Source organism: Sebastes umbrosus, chromosome 2 (assembly GCF_015220745.1).
Source record: "Sebastes umbrosus isolate fSebUmb1 chromosome 2, fSebUmb1.pri, whole genome shotgun sequence".
Classification (NCBI taxonomy): Eukaryota; Metazoa; Chordata; class Actinopteri; order Perciformes; family Sebastidae; genus Sebastes; species Sebastes umbrosus.
The window spans coordinates 8664292-8682883 of NC_051270.1; the positions used below are offsets into that span (position 1 = coordinate 8664292).

General features: G+C 40.4%; 1 protein-coding gene across 9 annotated transcripts in view; it reads left to right on the top strand.

The window, feature by feature from the left end:
• Positions 1-18592, top strand: part of ntrk3b (neurotrophic tyrosine kinase, receptor, type 3b) — a 291028-nt gene that overhangs the window by 239517 nt on the left and 32919 nt on the right. For all 9 annotated transcript variants that reach the window (XM_037795125.1, XM_037795134.1, XM_037795110.1 and 6 more), the window contains one exon: positions 4406-4594. In XM_037795125.1, the coding sequence (XP_037651053.1) occupies positions 4406-4594 (189 nt within the window). The remainder of the gene's footprint in view (positions 1-4405; positions 4595-18592) is intronic.

An 18592-nucleotide genomic window follows, 5' to 3' on the forward strand; every position in this document is an offset into this window, starting at 1 on the left:
TGTTGGAGTGCAACCTTTTGGCCGAGACAAAGGCAATGTGAGGCGATTCAACTGTCGGCCTTTGTCGCTGCTAGTTCTTTGATGTGCTGGATGTTAAGAGACACAGACACTGTGCTGCATTCAAAGTAGTTTCCAGTCAACTGTCTTAAACTTTTAACAACCAACATGCGTTTATGGTTCCAACAAACCTGCAATATGTGGTTCACTGTTTAGTCTTTTAGGTGATCTAAGGCAGTCTGATGATACCGTCTACCTTGATATTTTTGCCACAATAATTGTAGCGTAAAGAATGTGATAGTGGCACAATCTTACCGGAGAGTGGTATCGGTCCTCTCATCTAAATATTGGCTAAGATTGTAGTAACTTGAGGGATAGAAAAGTTAAAGCCGAAAAACCATCCAAAGTATTTAGTCAAGGTCTGAATTAGACCCACTGGCCATTCGTAGTGCACGGCTGAATTTACCGTCTGTATGAACCACATTACTACTAAAAAAAAGTTGTGAAAGGGATGAGAGATGAAAAGACTGGAAAAAATAGCCGAAAGTTGGCTCATTTCATTTTCCAGTTCCCTTGAACAAATCAAAGTTGGTTTAATGGAGAGGAACTTTACTCTCAGATAGACGTTAAGGGGGAAACTGTCCACTTCCTGTTCCAATTCCATTCTGTGCACAGGCAATGTCTCAGAAGATAAAAACCTTTTCTGAGGCCGTTGGGCCTTTTCATCACTCAGGTAACATGAATGCAATGTTTTTTTGTGTGTGGATGTTCTGAAGTCAAGAAGTAGAATTTCCCCTTCACTCCCCAGAAAACCTTCATCTCCCAAAGAATCAAGTGGGAGGTTTTCGTGTAATTTTGAGTGCAGCGGTTTGGAGGGAGGCCAGCCGCTCCCCGAGGCCTCATCGATCAAGCACTGGAGTTTGACCAGATGGGGTTTCATTGCAATTCATATTGTATTAAAAAGCAGAGCATAATACTAGGATCTTTTTGAGGTATATTTTCTCATTTTTTTGAAAGATTTCTACCCTTGACTCATCATAACTTTATATGTAATGATTTTATTCCCAAGTGTAGTGATATTTGAAGCATTATCCTGCACATATATCTCTCTGCCTGCGCTGTGTAACGGAGGGTCAGAGGCTTCAGCAGAGATTTAGGGCTGTAGCGTGCCACTTGTCTTCAGCGGTTGGGTAGGTAGTCGCCCTGTGGAGACCTGTGCTCTGCTGTGCACATCTCTCCAATAAAAGCGGGTGCTCGGCTATGAAAACCCTGCATAAGAGCAAATGTTGTAAATAAATTGATGCTCACATGTGTCACTTCATCACACCCCACCTCCCCGCAGCTCAGGGTCTATAATTTGATATGACTGGGTCTTGATTACTATTTACTGTGTTGTCAAGGTGAGCGAGAGACTCAACTTTGTGGGTAAACAGATTGACTGTCGCAGCTCCTCCTGAATCAGCTACTGTTGACTTTATAGCCACTTGCTGTTTCTTTCCTCCCTCCGCTCTGAAGATTGCAATTGTCAGAGCGTTGTGATGCTTTGGACACAGTAGTGGCAGAACAGGTAACTGGATTACGCTGGCTGGCAGTAAATCATGTCAGGAACCTTTTTTTGAATTTTGATTAAAGAAAGGAAATTGTGGTTGGTTGTCAGGAATGTGTTGTATGACGCCATAAATTCACCCAGCAGAGAACTGTCGATACTGTAAACCATGGCTGCACAAAGTGCGGCCCGTGGGCCAGTGGCATGCATTATATTTTAATCATTCGCGGCTCATTTCAGTACTTTCACTTTCAATAGCCTGCATTTAATACACTACTCGGTTAGTACGTCTAACGGCGCCTCCATAACAAACGTCAGGTTAGGAAAGACAACCTTTAGAGAGCTACTGGTTGCATAGCAACTAGTGGCACATCAGGAATTATGTTCTGTCATCAATGGTAGTGCCGTTGGCTAAAGTTATAGATTTTGGTGGACAAGTCGGCAGTTTAATGTGGAAGTGAGATGTGTGCATTTTTCCTGTGTTGCCCTCCATCATGTGCTGGCTCCATACATTTTTACACAGTAATCAAATCTTTGAGAACGCCTACTTTAAACGTATATAGATATTTTTGATTTAGTAACTAACGTTGTAGACTGAAACATGAAAGAATGGATGAAAGGATGTATTAATTAATGAATTAATTAACAAACTAGGGCTGCAACTAACGATTATTGTCATCATTGATTAATCTGCAAGTCATTTTTTCTGATTGATCAATTAATCGTTTCTTCTCTAAATACTGAAATAATACCAATTACTATTTCCCTCAGAGAGCCTAAGGGGACATATTCAAATTGTCTGTTTAATTGGACTTGCAGTTCAAATCCCAAAGATACTCTGTTTACAATCACACATGACAAAAGAAAAAGGCATCAAATAATAATATTTGACAACTTGGAACCAGGAGCATTTTTTTATACTGAAAAATGAATCAATCATCAAAATAGTTGCAGGTTAATTTTTAGTTTCAGCTTCAGAATAAACAAATTAATATTTGACAAATCCCACATTTGATTTTGACATCACTTTAACACAAATTAAAACTAAGAATGTTGCTCAGGAAACACACCAACTTTGTGTGTTGCTTTTTTTTAATCATTTGTGCTAAATAGTCCTTTTCATCTACACAGACTAGTTTCTTCTGTAACACTTTTTCAAAATTGAATTAAATTGTTTTTCTTCCATGGATGACATTTAAAAAAAAAAAAGGCAAAAATTTAAGATGTGTTTTACATGTGTAATGGTTTGTTGATGCCAACTGTCAATTAATTCTGATGTTCACCAAGCTAAGGTTTCTACATAACAATAAGTGCACTTCTTTTTGTAATTATTTGATTTAGTTGTGGTTCATATTAAGGAAACTACTGTGGGTTTGAGTTCACATGGGTAGATTCAGATAGAAACATGAAGTCATTCTGAACCATGCACCCTCCACACCTTTTCACAGTCACATTTACAGCACTATAACTGCCACTGCTGTAAGTCATTTTCACGGGCCTGTAGCGGAAAACTGAAAACCCACTACCCTAAAGTTACCTATACAGTATGTCATGTTTGATTAAGCTGACTATAGTTAAAGCTGTCTTCCAGACATGTTTTAAGACCTATGACTTAATGTCTTGTCTGCTTAATGTCTGGTATGGTTTTACCACCAACTTCAATTACCTTATTACAAATTATTGAAATTCCATCAACTCCATCTCCTTCATTGAAATATCCAGAATCTATGAATATACTAAGGCTGTCAAAGTTAATGCGATAATAACGCGTTAACGCAAAATAATTTTAAGGCCACTGATTTCTTTAACGCATTAACACAACTTACAATTTTTAGGTTTAAAGTTAGAGTGAAGATACTGGTATCATATGAAACTAGTAAACCTAATGAATCCACCATGTTGTACTAGTTTGTCGAGGAGGAGGCTAAATCACGCTCCAAACTTATGCTAAATTTTGGAGAGAAAAATAACATGGCCATTTTCAAAGGGGTCCCTTGACCTCTGACCTCAAGATATGTGAATGAAAATGGGTTCTATGGGTACCCACGAGTCTCCCCTTTACAGACATGCCCACTTTATGATAATCACATGCAGTTTGGGGCAAGTCATAGTCAAGTCAGCACACTGACACACTGACAGCTGTTGTTGCCTGTTGGGCTTGAGTTTGCCATGTTATGATTTGAGCGGTTTCTAGACAATATATGTCATTGTTTTGTGTTGTTAATTGATTTTCAATAATAAATATATACATACATTTGCATAAAGCATCATATTTGCCCACTCCCATGTTGATAAGAGTATTACATACTTGACAAATCTCCCTTTAAGGTACAGTTTTTGTTTAATTATGAACGGTCATGTGATTAATCACGATTAAATATTTTAATTGATTGACAGCCCTAGAATAAACAAATATTTTTACCATGTTAAATGTTTAACTGCTGCAAACATTATGTCTCTTACCTCACTGAAAAGTCCACAACCTATTTTCCACATCACACATGTGTAAGTTGCATAAACCTGTGATGTCCCAAAAATGATGCTTGTACGCACAGAGAAACTCCCCCCTCCAGCAGATAAATGTGAAAACAGCCTTCTATTGTCAAACTCTGCACATACATTGTTCTACAAAGTGAAGCTCAAACATCACAGTGAAGTAACAGAAAGCACATTATGTATTTTCAAGTGGGGGAGGACTTACTGTTTGACTTCCATGTATGATACTTCAGGAAGTTGCATTTATATTTCAGTCATCAAGTATGATGTCACATGTATCAATGACATAGACCAACAGTATTACATAAAAGTCAGTCACTTGAGCTCATCTGTTAAATAATCATCCTTCTCATGTTCTCCTTCCAGGTCCAGTAGCTGTGATCAGTGGTGAGGAAGACTCTGCCAGCCCTCTTCATCATGTCAACCATGGGATTATAACCCCCTGCACTCTGGATGCGGGTCCTGATGCGGTTGTCATAGGGATGACTCGTATCCCCGTGGTGGAGAATCCTCAGTACTTCAGGCATGGACACAACTGCAACAAGCCGACCACTTGTAAGTCCCTGCAGAGTTTCTCCTCGTTAGCACTCCTTTGTCACGCTGGTGTGTCCCTTATTACCACTGTTAACCATTACCACACATTATTTGATTTTAGGGAGATACAAAGGGGACCCTTGAACTACTGTTGTTCAAGCATGAAGCTAAACTGTAAGGCACTTGAGAAGCTCCCACCGATTGTTATCCACTGTAAAGTGCAGCGTTTAGTTCATTCCAACTGTTGCATCTACATTGTAATTTGCTGTTTATCTTTACAATGAGAAGTGCCAGGGCCCTCGGGGCAATAGTATGATTTAGTGTCATCTCCAGAGTCGGTGTGATCATATGGTGTTAGCATCTGCTGGCTCGGTTCCAGGCTCTTCATATAGGATCTGTTTAGACAACAGCAGCCTTCTGTATACCAACTACTGGTGTTCAAACAGCCCCCTCCACCTCACTCCCTCTCCCTCGGGACTCATGTTCCAGGTTTGGGAAAGACAAGACCACTTTAAGGCCTAATTACTCACAATTACATCAACTGCTCAAGAGAATCAGCAGAAAACAACTGTGCCAGCAGCCAGCCGCAGCCTGGCGCCTGCTGCTTCCCTTCCTCACGATGCCAGTCACACCAACCGGATTTTGTCGAGGAAAAGGCTCTCCTCAGCATGCGAGATCAGACCGTCCTGAACCCTTTTAGCTCGGATCTGCATTGTTTATATCTTGGCTCGCTCTCAAAATGGCCGTTGGTCAGGCTAACAGAAGTTGACTCCTGAGTCGGAGCCAATGAGAAGGAAGGAAATCACATTTAGAGGTGATAAATAAATGACGGGGCTTATGTTTTATGAATTGCATGAATTGTTAATGGGCAGCCGGTGACTGATTTATAACGTCTCATGCCTCGCACAGGAGATCTGATTGCGAGCTAATGAATAAATGACAGTGGGCACAAATGAAACTTTCTCCCGGATTACCGTGCGCCTGGAATAGAAAGTCAGACCGCGGCTGTGTGCACGATGGCAGCTTTAACGTGGGCTTTACACAATGTTCTCCTTTTCAGGGTGCTGCATTGCATCCTTTGTCTTTTTTTTTTTTTTTTTTTTTAGATTTAATTCCATGTGCGTGCATAAAAAAAAAGGAAATGAATCCTGAATCTATCACAAGGTCATAATGGCCACGGCTTTCTGCCAGCGGCTGGTAAAAAAAACCAAAATGGCTCCGAACGGCTTCTGCCTCCGCCGATCATTCGCTGAATATGAATGTACTCTTTACCCTCAGGACACACACACACACACACACAGGCGGAGAAAGGAAATGTCTATATGTATCCATGTGTATATCTACAGTATGTGTGTAGGTGTACGACAGGGAAAAAGCATCTGTGCATGCATGTGGATGTAGGCGTATCGTTAGTGTGGCTTGTAGATAGGATGAATTTCTCACCTCACATTCCTTTACATCCTGTATGGTTTGATAAGTGTCTTCAGTCAGGGGTCCCTCGGGTGCCCCTTGGGTCCCCATTGTGCCCCATTGACTGTCCTGCAGCTTCACTCAGCTCACACAGTACGACGGCTTTATTGATGCTCGGCCACCGATCCATAATGTATTCATTCATTTACTTGAAAGCCTCTTATCCAGGAGAATAGCTTGCTGCCAGTGAGTCACACACATGTGCGTGCACGCACACACACACACACACACACACACACACACACACACACACACACACACACCTCTCCCTAGCTCAGTCCGGCAGCAGTCACACTAGCACACATACATTTAAACACAGTCACACTTCTCCTTACCTATGTCCATCAGGAGTTCACTAATGTGATGGTCAGTCCCAGTCCGCTTCCACCACCAGTCTACCGCGTGATTTATTGTGTCCCTAGCTGTCGGGGCTCTGATCATTTTGAAACCAGCTCCAACAATAACAGTGAGGAGGAGGAAGAGAAGGAGGAGGAAGAGGATGAACAGTCTGTTGCTGCTATCTGCCATGCTGGCTTCTGTTAAAACAGCTGCATGTGATGGGAAACCGTCCGCTGCAGAGCTCACACCAGTGATTCCAGTGTGCCTTACCAGATGTATTATTCATGAGTGTTTGATCTTTAAGTCAATGCTGGCAAAGTATCATGGCTGTCAGGCTTTGGCACATGAAAACAGCATAAGCACTGCTGTCATTCCCACATTGTAGGGGGAAAAAAAAACATGGAAAAAATAACAAATATTATTCAATTGTACTTGCCCTCTAGTTGAACCGGCAACCTGCGCACATGCAAGCTCTAGAGATCGGGAGCATTACGAGAAAAAGCGTTAGCACCGTTGTCATTCTGATGCCAATTTAAAAAACATGAAGTGCCGTCATTCAATTGGTTCATCTTCCGGATGAACCGGTGGCCTCGATTTTGGTTGCGGTAAACAGGCGAGCCGTGACTGATTAGGATATTCGTTGAGATCAGCTCTTCCCCCCCCCCGCCCTCCCCGCCGGGCTGAAAAAGACCAATCCTGGGGAAATACAGCCGCATTAGGGAGATAAAGGCAGAAAAGGCAAAGGACAATTCTTTAGCCTAATGACAGATCCGTATCTAGCCGGATCCGCTGTCTCCCAGCAAGTGGCTTTGTTTTATCACTCAGCTTGCTATTTTAATTACGGATTTGTCACATCCCGCTGGCCAAAATTAGACAATAGCTTTTGATGTTGGAGTATAGCGCGTAGCCTTTCATTATATCCATGTTATTAGGGATGTCACGCGTGGCCACGGCTCGGACCGGCCCCCACTCGGTCCCCTCTGCGTTTGGTGTAACAGAGACATAATTATGCTCAAGGTGATGTTTTTGAAGATTAAAATGTTTCCAGCAGAGACAAGGAGTGACTAATTTGGCAGCATGAAAGCTCAGCAAATGAATGGGAATGTAGAGCAGATTGATTGAAAGGCAGTTATCATGCTGCAAGGCTATGATTCCATGAATTACAGTTTGAAACAGAGCAGCCCCACAGGCTAACCAGTTGTGAATTCAAACAACCTACTTTAATTTGTTACTCAAGAAGTCCAAGATGAGTTTCTGTCAGCTCAGTCAGAACAGAGCAAAGTAGAAACTTCTGGGTAGAAAGAGCTCTGAAAAGATGCTTGTTGGTGCCAGGTGCAATGCTATGAATACCGTGTCCGGATGGAGCGAAACCACATTAAAATTCACTGAAGATCCCATCAGACGAACCTCCAGACACAGTAAAAAGTGCGAATGCAACCGCCTTTCAGTCTATATACAGTACAACTACACAAACTAAGCAGTAAGCATTGAAAATTAAATAAATTAAAGAGTGAATTAAAAATGTTTGCTTCTGCAAACACGTTTAATTACTTTTGCAAACTAGAGTGGTGCCAGTGTGCTAAAAAGAAGCTTGAGTCAATTAAAATACCAAACCATTTCTCCACATTTCTTGGCTCCTACTGCCACTGTAAGCTAAGACAAACATGTCATTTTATTACAAATATGGGACATGTATTATGAGATCGTGGGGCGTGTGCAAAAACACATTCTGTATTAGCAATAACGTTGGACCAAAGAGCTGCCAATTAAAGTTGGATGTAAAAGTAACACATTCTCATGAGTGTTGACGGGTCGGCACTATAATGAATAGCTTATTCTCATCACTGGTAACCCAGCATACTGTTTTTAGCAGCAGAATCAAAGAAAACGCACAGAAATGCACTCTTCTGCTTTTATAAAAACATGCTGTATCTGTGGGGACAAGCAGCTCCTCTTAGATATCAAATATAGCTATTTTGTGTCGGTAGTCACTTTTAAAGAAGCTCCCCTGAGCAGCAAGTCTGAAGTACTTAGTGCTTAAGTGTACTTAATGCTTAAACTTTAATCCAGCAATAACAGCGAGGTTGTGCTTAGGGAGAAGCTATTGTCAAAAGGAAATCAATATACAATTTTATCTCTCTATATAAGTGTTGTGGTATGGAGCCTCTAAGGTGTTTAATATTGGTTTGATAAATAAGACGACATAAATAACCATTTGATTAAATTGTGTAAAAATATTTAAATAAACCGATACCTTAAAAGGTCAGATCATTATTTTGAAATGTCATTTTATTATTATTATTTTCATATTAACAGAGTTTGTTTGGAGCTCATTTTTATATCAAAATAGACATTTTTATTTCATAATGTTAATTTTCAAGACAATGCTCCACAACTGCTATTACATTTAGCCAGTTAGTTGCCTAGGGCGACAAGTGATTCTGAATCAACCGGTTAGCTTGGGCTGTTCGTTGTTTATGTTCATAATGATCATTTTGGGTAGGGAATCACCGATAACGATACCGGATCGAATATCGGGCCGATACTGACCCAAATAGCTGGATCAGGTATCGGTGACAATGGAGCCGATCTATTCAATTCAACTCTGTTTATATACAATATACATTAAATACCGGAATTTTGAAGTTTTGACCAATTTGTTGCTGCTTTAAAAAGGTTTACAATTGAATTGTGATTCCTGTTCATTTTGAAGATTTTTTTACCAAGTTGCTGATATACGGTTTTATTATTTTAATACAATTCAGTAAAATTTCATCCATGTATTTATTTGTTACATTTTGCTTTACAGAGTTAGGAAAGCACTGTTTACGTCAAGTCTGATCCAGTCACTTCCACACAGTAAGGCATGCAGTTTATTAGTTAAACACTGGTATTGGATCAGTACTCGGTATCGGGACTGAAAAAGTCGGATCTGATTTGGGGGAGTGGCTTTGGAGGGAAGCCTGAAGGGACTGTTATATTGCTGACTTTGCGACTTTCTTGCTAGATTTAGGGACATTTGAACAGTTCGTGCTGCTGTCTACTTTCATTGGAAAAGAGTTGGCAACACTGGGCTCAGTTTGTCGGTTGCGTTATTTTTTTTAATCTAGTGTGCTCTGGCTAGTTTCTCAAGATTGCCAACCCTAACTTTAAATTGCACAGTTAAATTATATGATTATTTGTTTCATAATGTCTCATTTATTCTTTTAATATTGACCACTTTGGGACTCTATCGTTAGACTCAGTCTTGTGTATGTCTCTGAAATGATACTAAACGTGGCCCATTTTGCTTCTAGCTGCTCGCTTATTCCACAGGCTTGGCTTTGTCTTTGATTGTGAATAAATATAATCAGGATGATTTTATGTGTGATGCTTGTTTGTTGTTGTTATAGCTCAGCCAGGCATAGGTGGTTATTCACACACAAGCCACGGTGTTCAACAAGGCCAGGCAGCAGCGAGAGAAATGCAGGCCGGCAGTCAGCCAGCCGCAGCAGGTTAGCAGGAGATACCCACTGAGAGTCAACAGTAAGTGCTGGTTGTTCATGTCACAGCCGCACAACGATGCCAACAGACACAGAGCCCCTGTGCTACAGTGGAATTTAATGGCGGAGAGCTTTTTGTATGCTATTAACTGCTGGATGACTACCTCTCACCTATTAGCTCCCTGTGGTGCTTATTGTGTAGGCAAGCTAAACTATGAGCACATCACAGTGATATCAGGGAAATTACTTTCCCCCTTTTTATTTCCTTTAATCAGAAAACGTATGATTGATAACCAGTGAGCGAGTTTTAATTTGAAGTGGTAATGTTTTATGAGAGCTGACCTATTGTGGCGGTGTCTTGTTCTGTTCTTTGTGAACAATTAACCTTGTGTACGAGGTAACTAAATGTAGAGCCGATGCAGGAAATGAGACTTTGGGAGGATGTCCACCGCATTTTTGATTGAGCCACCGCATTTCAATGTTGAAGCATCCACCCTGCAAAAAGACGTGTTGTCAATGACCAGGAGGTACGCATCGATCGAACCCCACCACACACACTCAGGGAAGCTGTCAGGCAGAAAAATACTCGCGCACACACCTGCGAGGCAGAACACACACACATGAATGCACAGAGTTGGCAGGTAGATGGAGAAAAAACACATCTTCAAACGCACACACAAACAGACACACACTGAGACTGGGGGAAGTTGGCAGGTAGTTGTGGTCGAATGCACACACACACACACACACACACACACACATAGACACAGGTACAGAACAAAGCCCTCCAAACATCTGTGCTCCCCCAGCAGCCTGACCTGACCAGCTGAGTGAAATTCAGTTCTGCGTTGTCTCTCGGCCTCCAGGGAGAATGTTTGCTGGCCGCCGAGGCCTCAGGTGAGCCAGGACAAATGAATGATGCTGAGCTGCGGGATAGAGATTTAATCTCAGGGCTTTTCAGCGTGCCACTCTGGGTAAATAGGCTGCAGGATGCAGCCCAAGTCCGCCTGCAGAGGAAACTGAAGGTTAAAGTAACTCGTCCTCGCCACAGTCAATAGGCACGCTCCATAATAGCTGCTTCATTCCCATCAGTGGGGAGGAACGAGGCGGTCACTGGCTATTTAGCAGCTGGAGAAAACAAACCTAGATGGAATATTTACATACAGGAAATAAGGCAGAGAGGGCAACTGGTACAAATGGAGAGTTAAACAGGTTTTCGATGTTGCTGAATAAGAAGTGGACACAGTGGTGAGAACTCCACATTTTCTTTCATTAATTTGCTGTCGTTGTGTAGACATTATTTACAGTCAATTACCAGACAATAACGGTGACTCTTTTCACCTAACCACCCAGCTATAATTATAATATACTGTTTACATTTAAGTAGTAGTATTATTATTATAGTCACAATATGTTAAACAAGTTTGTTTCGGCTGCAAGAGGGGAGGAAAGAAATAACTGCATCAGTCACTCAGGATTAAGAAAATGTAATCTTATATTAAAGGAAATCTCCACTGAGTTTACACATCAACTGCTTTTTACTAGTCTTAGGGAGTTCCACTAAATGTTTGATATAAGTTGTATAAAGCCTTTTGTGACTCCAGAGAGAGCTGGAAATCCAATACATTGCCTCAAGTGATGTCACTTGAGTCAGTGTCTGTTGGGCCTGAAGACTACACGTTTGAAAATGAAAGAAAAACTGAAGTACATAGATGTGTTTACCAGACCTCTGTAGCTCACTGCTCCTCTCCACTCGAGGCTGAAAGCTACATTAGCCGCTACTAGCATACCATATCAAACTGTCGGCGGTCGGGTTGCATTGTTGGTAAAGTACTCGCCAGGTTTTGACAACAAAGAAGAATGCCTGGAATAAAAGAAGCGATATCTCTGGTTGTGCTTTGATCCTTTTGGTTTTGAACTATCCATTGTGAGTCGAACACAGTGGGCAACCTCCGGGTCTGAGAAGTGAAGCTAATGCTGAAGTGCTTTAAACTTGCATGAGTTTATGGTCTCAATCTCTAGCTTCAAGTCTTCATCAATACAGCATGATGTTTATTTAGTAAATTATGGTCCCATTTAGAGTCAAACAGACCATAAAGCAGGGGATGCTTTAGGGCGTGGCTACCTTGTTCTTGATAGGTCTCAACCACAGCGTTGTCCAGTCTGGGAGTTGTCTGTGTTTTCATCTCAGAACTTTAACTCTTTCAGAGTGTGTTTTTAGTTCGTCAAAGTTAATTGTAACCTTTTACGCCTAAAATATCTTATGAAGCATTCGGTTGTACTTAGCTTCAACCTCTCGTGTCACTTCTGGTTGCAAAAAAATAAGATGGCGACAGCCAAAAACCACGATGGCAACAGCCAAAATGCTGAACTCGAAACTTCGAAACGGCAGTCCACAAACCAATGGGTGACGTCACGGTGACTACGTCCACTTCTGATATACAGTTTATGGTCCGACAATGTTATAAAAGCATAATGCTAGAAATTACTTGCTAAACTGTGTGATTACTGATATTAAATAAATTGCATCGCCATTACTGCAGTGGCAGAGCTGAACTGAATGTATTCACTGACGGTGAAAGAAGAGACGTTTTGTTGATCACAGTCGGCAAGCACCCCCCTCTGACAGATGAAATTAACCAATGCAAATATAAATATTTTTCAGTCTCAGTTTATAAATGGTTACAAAAGCTTTGAGAGAAAAAAAATTCTGTTTTCGTCCGATCTCTCCTGTCTGGATTTGATAGTTCTGTGCAGCAAACAAGCTACAGCATTACTTGCAAATTCATTATTATAAATCAACAAACTTGAAATCTATAAATTCTAGTATTATAATATGGATTCTAAGAAGATAAAAAGAAGATAAAATACATAATTTATCATTTGTTTAGTCCGAAAACACATCAAAATGAAAGTGAAATTTTGGCTAGCACCCAGAGTGAGTGTGGGAGATGAATTAAAGTGAATTTCAGAGGATTTGGGATTTGTCCTTATCTGACAGCAGCACAAAGTGTGGTTTGGTGATTTGCAGGTGAAAAGACGTAGCCGTATATTTAAACTGGACTAGCTACAGTGTTTTAAATTCCAACCTATATTTCAAAAGCATTTCAATGACTATATTTTTCAAAGTGTGCCAGGTTGTACAGAACATCGCCGTCATATTTCTAAGCAAAAACAGCTAAAGAGTAAAATATCATAAATAACAGTGGTGCAAGTTTAAAAGTGAGATGCCACCGCAGTGACAGTAGCTTGTTTACGTCTCTATGTAAACCTCTAGATGCAATCGCCATGTACTGATGGATGGGTTCATTTTTATTTCAACATCGGTCTTACAGTAAACAATATATCCCCGTGTGGTCTTATATTGTTGTAGGCAATTTATGTCAGTGTGGTCCAGTGTATCAGCCTGTTTACACTAGAGTCTACTTTTTAAAATAAAGTCCCTAAATGGGATTGAAAAGTTTCCAAATCAGGTGACAAAGTCGCGAAATGTTCATTTTACAGAAGGCAAAGTGACACCTGATGAAGAGTCCACACAGCGGGCCAAGTTATAAGTCGAGTTCTCATCAGTTATTCTACTCGGCTACATACATTTAATTCTTGACACATTTTGACACACCTACAGTAAGACACATTTTTATCTTTGACTGAAATATGACGTGTCATATACCAGATCACAGTGACGTCTAATCCCTTAGAGATTAGAGAGCAAAAAGAGATTTTTACAAACCTGGAGAAGAAGTGCAGAAATAGTTCATCTAGCATCCAGTGAAGGCGGCTTCCTCCATGTGATTAGTGGCAAACATGTCAGAAAAAAACAGTGAATTGTTAAAATAGTAAAGTTAGTTCAACATTGAGTGTGCTTCAGTTTAGTTAATTTACATAATGACAAAGATAGAAGTAGATATTGTGATGAAACTGATAAGATATGATTAAAACAGATGCAAATTGCCAATTTGCACATGTGAGATAAGGAATCCGTCTATGAAATATCACCTCACCTCACTGCAAAGGAGAATATACACAAAGTAAATTCAAGATAACAATCGCATCCTAACTTCTGAGGAAAAGTAAGAAAAGGAATGATATTATACTCTGGCATTGTGTGGTTAAAACAGTTTCTGAGCCTCCACCATACTGATATATGAAAACCTTCACTTTGTTTTACATTTTTGGCATTTCACCAACTAGCTCATGCAGAGAAGCTTAATGGTGGGTGCAACAATAGAATAAGCTTCAATACCTGGATCATCGGCATGACAGGCAAGCGATAATAAGGCCAACACTTATCCTTGACTGATCATGACTGATGGAGGAGAATTAAAGTAAAAGATTATTCATATTTCTTAAACAATAGTGGAGAAGTGGAGATAGGATTCAGTGGGGGATAGATGTTACTGTAAGTCTGGAAACTCTTAAGACAAGAAAAACAATCTGTTCCTTTATCAGCTGAGAAAGTGTCAGAGACATTCGGCCCCTTGAAATCCAGTCAAAACACATTTTGAATTAAAATGTGTATCGACTTAAGGGTGTTTTTCTTTTTTCAGCTCTTGGAAAGCAGATTTTTAGAGGATGAAGCTTTGACAGCAGTGATGTGCGAGTGTCCCTGGTGGGGTTCTCACCCGGCAAACTGACTGCCAGTTTCTGCAGACACTTGTGTTTTGATCTACTTTAAAACTGGGACATGTCTTCATATTTAACACTAATTTCAGAAACGGTGGTTAAGACACCGTCTGACGGGAGCACCAGAGGAGCAGGTGACATTTTTTATGAATCGCCTTCTCGGCATGTTCGCGACCAGATGGTCTGGTGATTCTGGAGAAATTACAAACAAGAAAGAAAAAACCCAGTGGAATGGTCAGACTGCACTAGTAATGTGTGTCTCTGTGTGAATGAGGAGACATTTCAAAGATTACACCATTTGGTTGAACCCCTTTTGGGTAACGCCACGGCAACAAGAAATAAATGGAGCTGCTGCCTCCCATTTATTACCTCTCACAGCAAATCCTATATACAAGTTGCATAACGGGATCACAGGTGGTGAAAGGGTTCAAATGTAAATGAACTGGAAAATTGCGGTGCGGTAACCAATCACATCTTAGATACAGTGTGTACTTATTAAATTGATTCAAATCCCTTCCCCTGCTGAACAGCGGTGGTCCAATCATTGCTTAGCAAACATAACCAGGCAGTGCAGCTTGTCAGGCTGTATAGAGAGAATACTCCGTATATAGGCCAGCGGCATTTCATACTACATTGCACGGGGTTACAGGTTACTGAAAAAGACCAATAGCACATCCACTGTGTAGTATTTCCCCCACTGTTTGGAAGTCTTCCAGGATGTTACTATATCATAGTGTAGGCGAATGTTAGCAGCTCTGTCAGCTATTAGATTTGTAAAAGGGTACACTCCAGCGACCCTTGCCAAAGTCGTTACCTATCATAGCGTTTCTTTCGCCCGACACATGGCCTTTTCTTTTGTAAAAAGATTAGTTTGTACTTTCAAACATAAACTATGAAGCATAAATCTAACCTCTGTCTTGTCCAAGTTTATAAGCTAAACTGTCAAACAGAGTTATTTCAATAGAAGAACAATATTTATTTGTCTTCTAAATGGATCCTTAGCCGATCCTACTTTCAACGGAAAGCTTGACGCTGACCGGCAGAGCAACAGTAGCCTAACAAAGAGAGGCAGGGCTGGATATTGTAGACTAAAGTTAACCGCTTCATGTGCAGAAAGAGATCTAATAGCATTACTGTAGGTTCTGGGAGAAGCTGAAGAAACACTGACCTGCCTCAGAGTTTCAGGATGCTTCTCTCTTATGTTTGCTGTTGACAACAGATGCAACAGCTCATGAGCTCTCGCTGCAGGGACATCAGTGTTGTCTCAGTATATATAGTCTTGTGTGCTCATGAGTTCTCAGTGACATATTTTCTATAATACCTATACAACTTGATTTAAAGAGCACACAGATGGAGGATGGATAAAAGACGCTGGAAGTTTACTTGTCTACCAATGACGCATAGGACTCGGTGACTCGGCTAACAAGAGAATGTATAGGAAGCCTGGAGATATATGGTGAAAATTAAGCATGATGTCTCAGCAGCATCATAGCTTATACTCAAGAGCCAGCTGTTACAGCTGAAGGAATCAATTTTGAATCGTTCAAGGACAGTTAAGTCAATTCATGCCAGTATACAGTACACAACTCTTCACTAACGATAAATGATGCAAATATGAGCCTTGAATTAGAGATGTTGAATCAGACAATCAGACCATTTAGGTACTTTTAAATGAGATTTAAATTCTGGTTTCTTCTTTTAATAATTCATGTTATTATGTCATGGTGCCCCATTTATTCATTGTCTATCCTGATACACCTTTGCGGTGAGATCTTAGGCTCCTAATGGTTTTGTGAGAAGAGCGGCCCACAAACGCTGAATAATTTGTCCTGGGGCATAAAAAATTAACATAATGACTTTTTTAAATTGGTGACATTCCCCTTTATGTACTGTATAAGTAATTATGGTTAACACTGATTGCTTGCAACTGTTATAATGTAATTTAATTCCACATTTAATTTAATTTCTAATTTATGATTTGATTTAATATTTAATAACTTTGTTTTGGCCCTTCACCTGTGGGATTTTTTTTCCTGTTGCTGAGCATTAAACATGCTCATTTAATTTCATTCATTTTTAAAGGGATAGTTTGAGTGTTTTAAAGTGGGGTTGTATGAACTACTTATCCATAGTCAGTGTATTACCTACAGTAGATGACAGTCGGCACGCCCCCAGCTTGGAGAAGCAGACGGGAGTTAACACTTGGAAGCAAAGCAATGTACTGCTGTGGACGGGGCAGACAGCAAAACATATTTTAACCACCTAAAAGAAAGACCCACCTATAAAAATCAATATCAGTGTACGCTATATTTAGAATATTTTCATCACTTTACCTTCCAGACAAACAGCCCTTCCCGACGGGTAACTGAAGCTGTTGTATCCATCTATGCTCTCGCCATAGCTACCAGACTCCATTGAAAAATCTTGTAATTTTCACGTCACAGAACACGGGGGTTGCTGGTCTACGGCTGTCTTGAGCAGTTAGTTTGTTTTTGCGATTAACTTTGGTGAATCCGAACTAACCAAAGTCACACAATAACACAAACTAACTAACAGATTGAGGCAGCGGTAGACCAGCAACTCTTGTGTTCTGCAAGGTAAAATTACTGTTGTTGGAGTCTGGTTGGTTTGGCGAGAGCATAGATAACAGCTTCAGTTCCCTGTGGGAAACATAGACTGTATAGCTGTGTCACCGCAAGGTAAACTGGTAAAAATATTCTAAATATGCGTACACTTAACACGTAGAGCATACATCAGATTTGTGTGTGTGAGCCTTTCTTTTATGTGGCTAAAATACGTTTTGCTTCCGGCCCCGTCCACAGCACTACATTGTGTTGATTCTGTGAGGTAACTCCTGTCTGCTTCTCCAAACTGGGGGCGTGCCGACTGTCATCTCCTGTAGGTAATACACTGACTATGGATGAATACCTCAAACAACCCCACTTTAAAACTATCCCTTCAAAGCATAGAGAGACGTCCAACATTGTATAGTGTGGTGTTAATCAATCACGTAGTGCCTCTGATCTTTTATCTAAATGTCTTGTCAGGAAACTATGTATAAATATATATACACTTTACTGTACACTTTTATAGAAGCAGTGCAATTTTCATGGTAAACCTACAAGCTGTCATGTTTTATTCAGAGTGAGGTATGAGGAGCGGTTCTGTTCAGGAGCCAAGAACTCCTACACTTTCCCAACCCTTTCATACTGAGCCTGGCAGATATCAGGGTGTAACATGTTACCCTTGATACCTACCGTTCTCCATACTCTCTGTCTCACTAGTTCTCTTTCTTCCTCTATCTCTGTCTTTCTCACCTATCCTGCTTCTCTCACGAGTTTGGTCAACTTGCCAGATTTTGTTAAGCTGATCAATAGAAGAATGAGCTGCAATTATGTGATCGCAAACATTGCTAAGCAATAAAAACAAGTTGAAGGTCACAACATCCAAAATAAATAGACGTTAACTGTCCTGTAACTCTAAAACGATCCTGTAGACTGAGTTATTAGGAATGAATAGAACAAGAAGTATAGAGAGAGACAGAGGGACTGTTTTTTTTCACCATGCTGAGCTAGTTGTTTTATATTCCTCACAGAGATGTTTCAGACGTAGACATTTTACAATTCTGTTCTCATTAGAAAATGTCCCCCTGTGTTGTTTCAATGCCAGCAGTAAAACCAAAGAGATTTGCAGCTCGGCAGGTCCGGTGTCATCTCGCAGTTTATTTGGGCTTTGGTGATTTAAAACCACTTGAACCCTAATTGACAATATCACATATTCAGTAACTGCTTCACTGCAGCTGCATCACACTTATTTTAAGAGAAATATTCGAGACGTTTGAAAATGTAAGATGTCTTGTGCACCATTTTGTACTCAGCATGCCATATTTGGTGCTGTATCTTTAAAAAATTTGAGGTCTTGACTAGAATTTAAAATACTATGAAGTGGCTGCACCCACAGTGCAGCACAAACAGCTGCCAGTACACTCTATATCTCTCTTTGCATCTTTTTTCCCCACTAAACATATTTTTCTGCATGGTTTTCTGTCCCATAAAAATGTACTAAAGTTCAATATCTTAGGAAGGGTTTTTAACAATAACCCTTG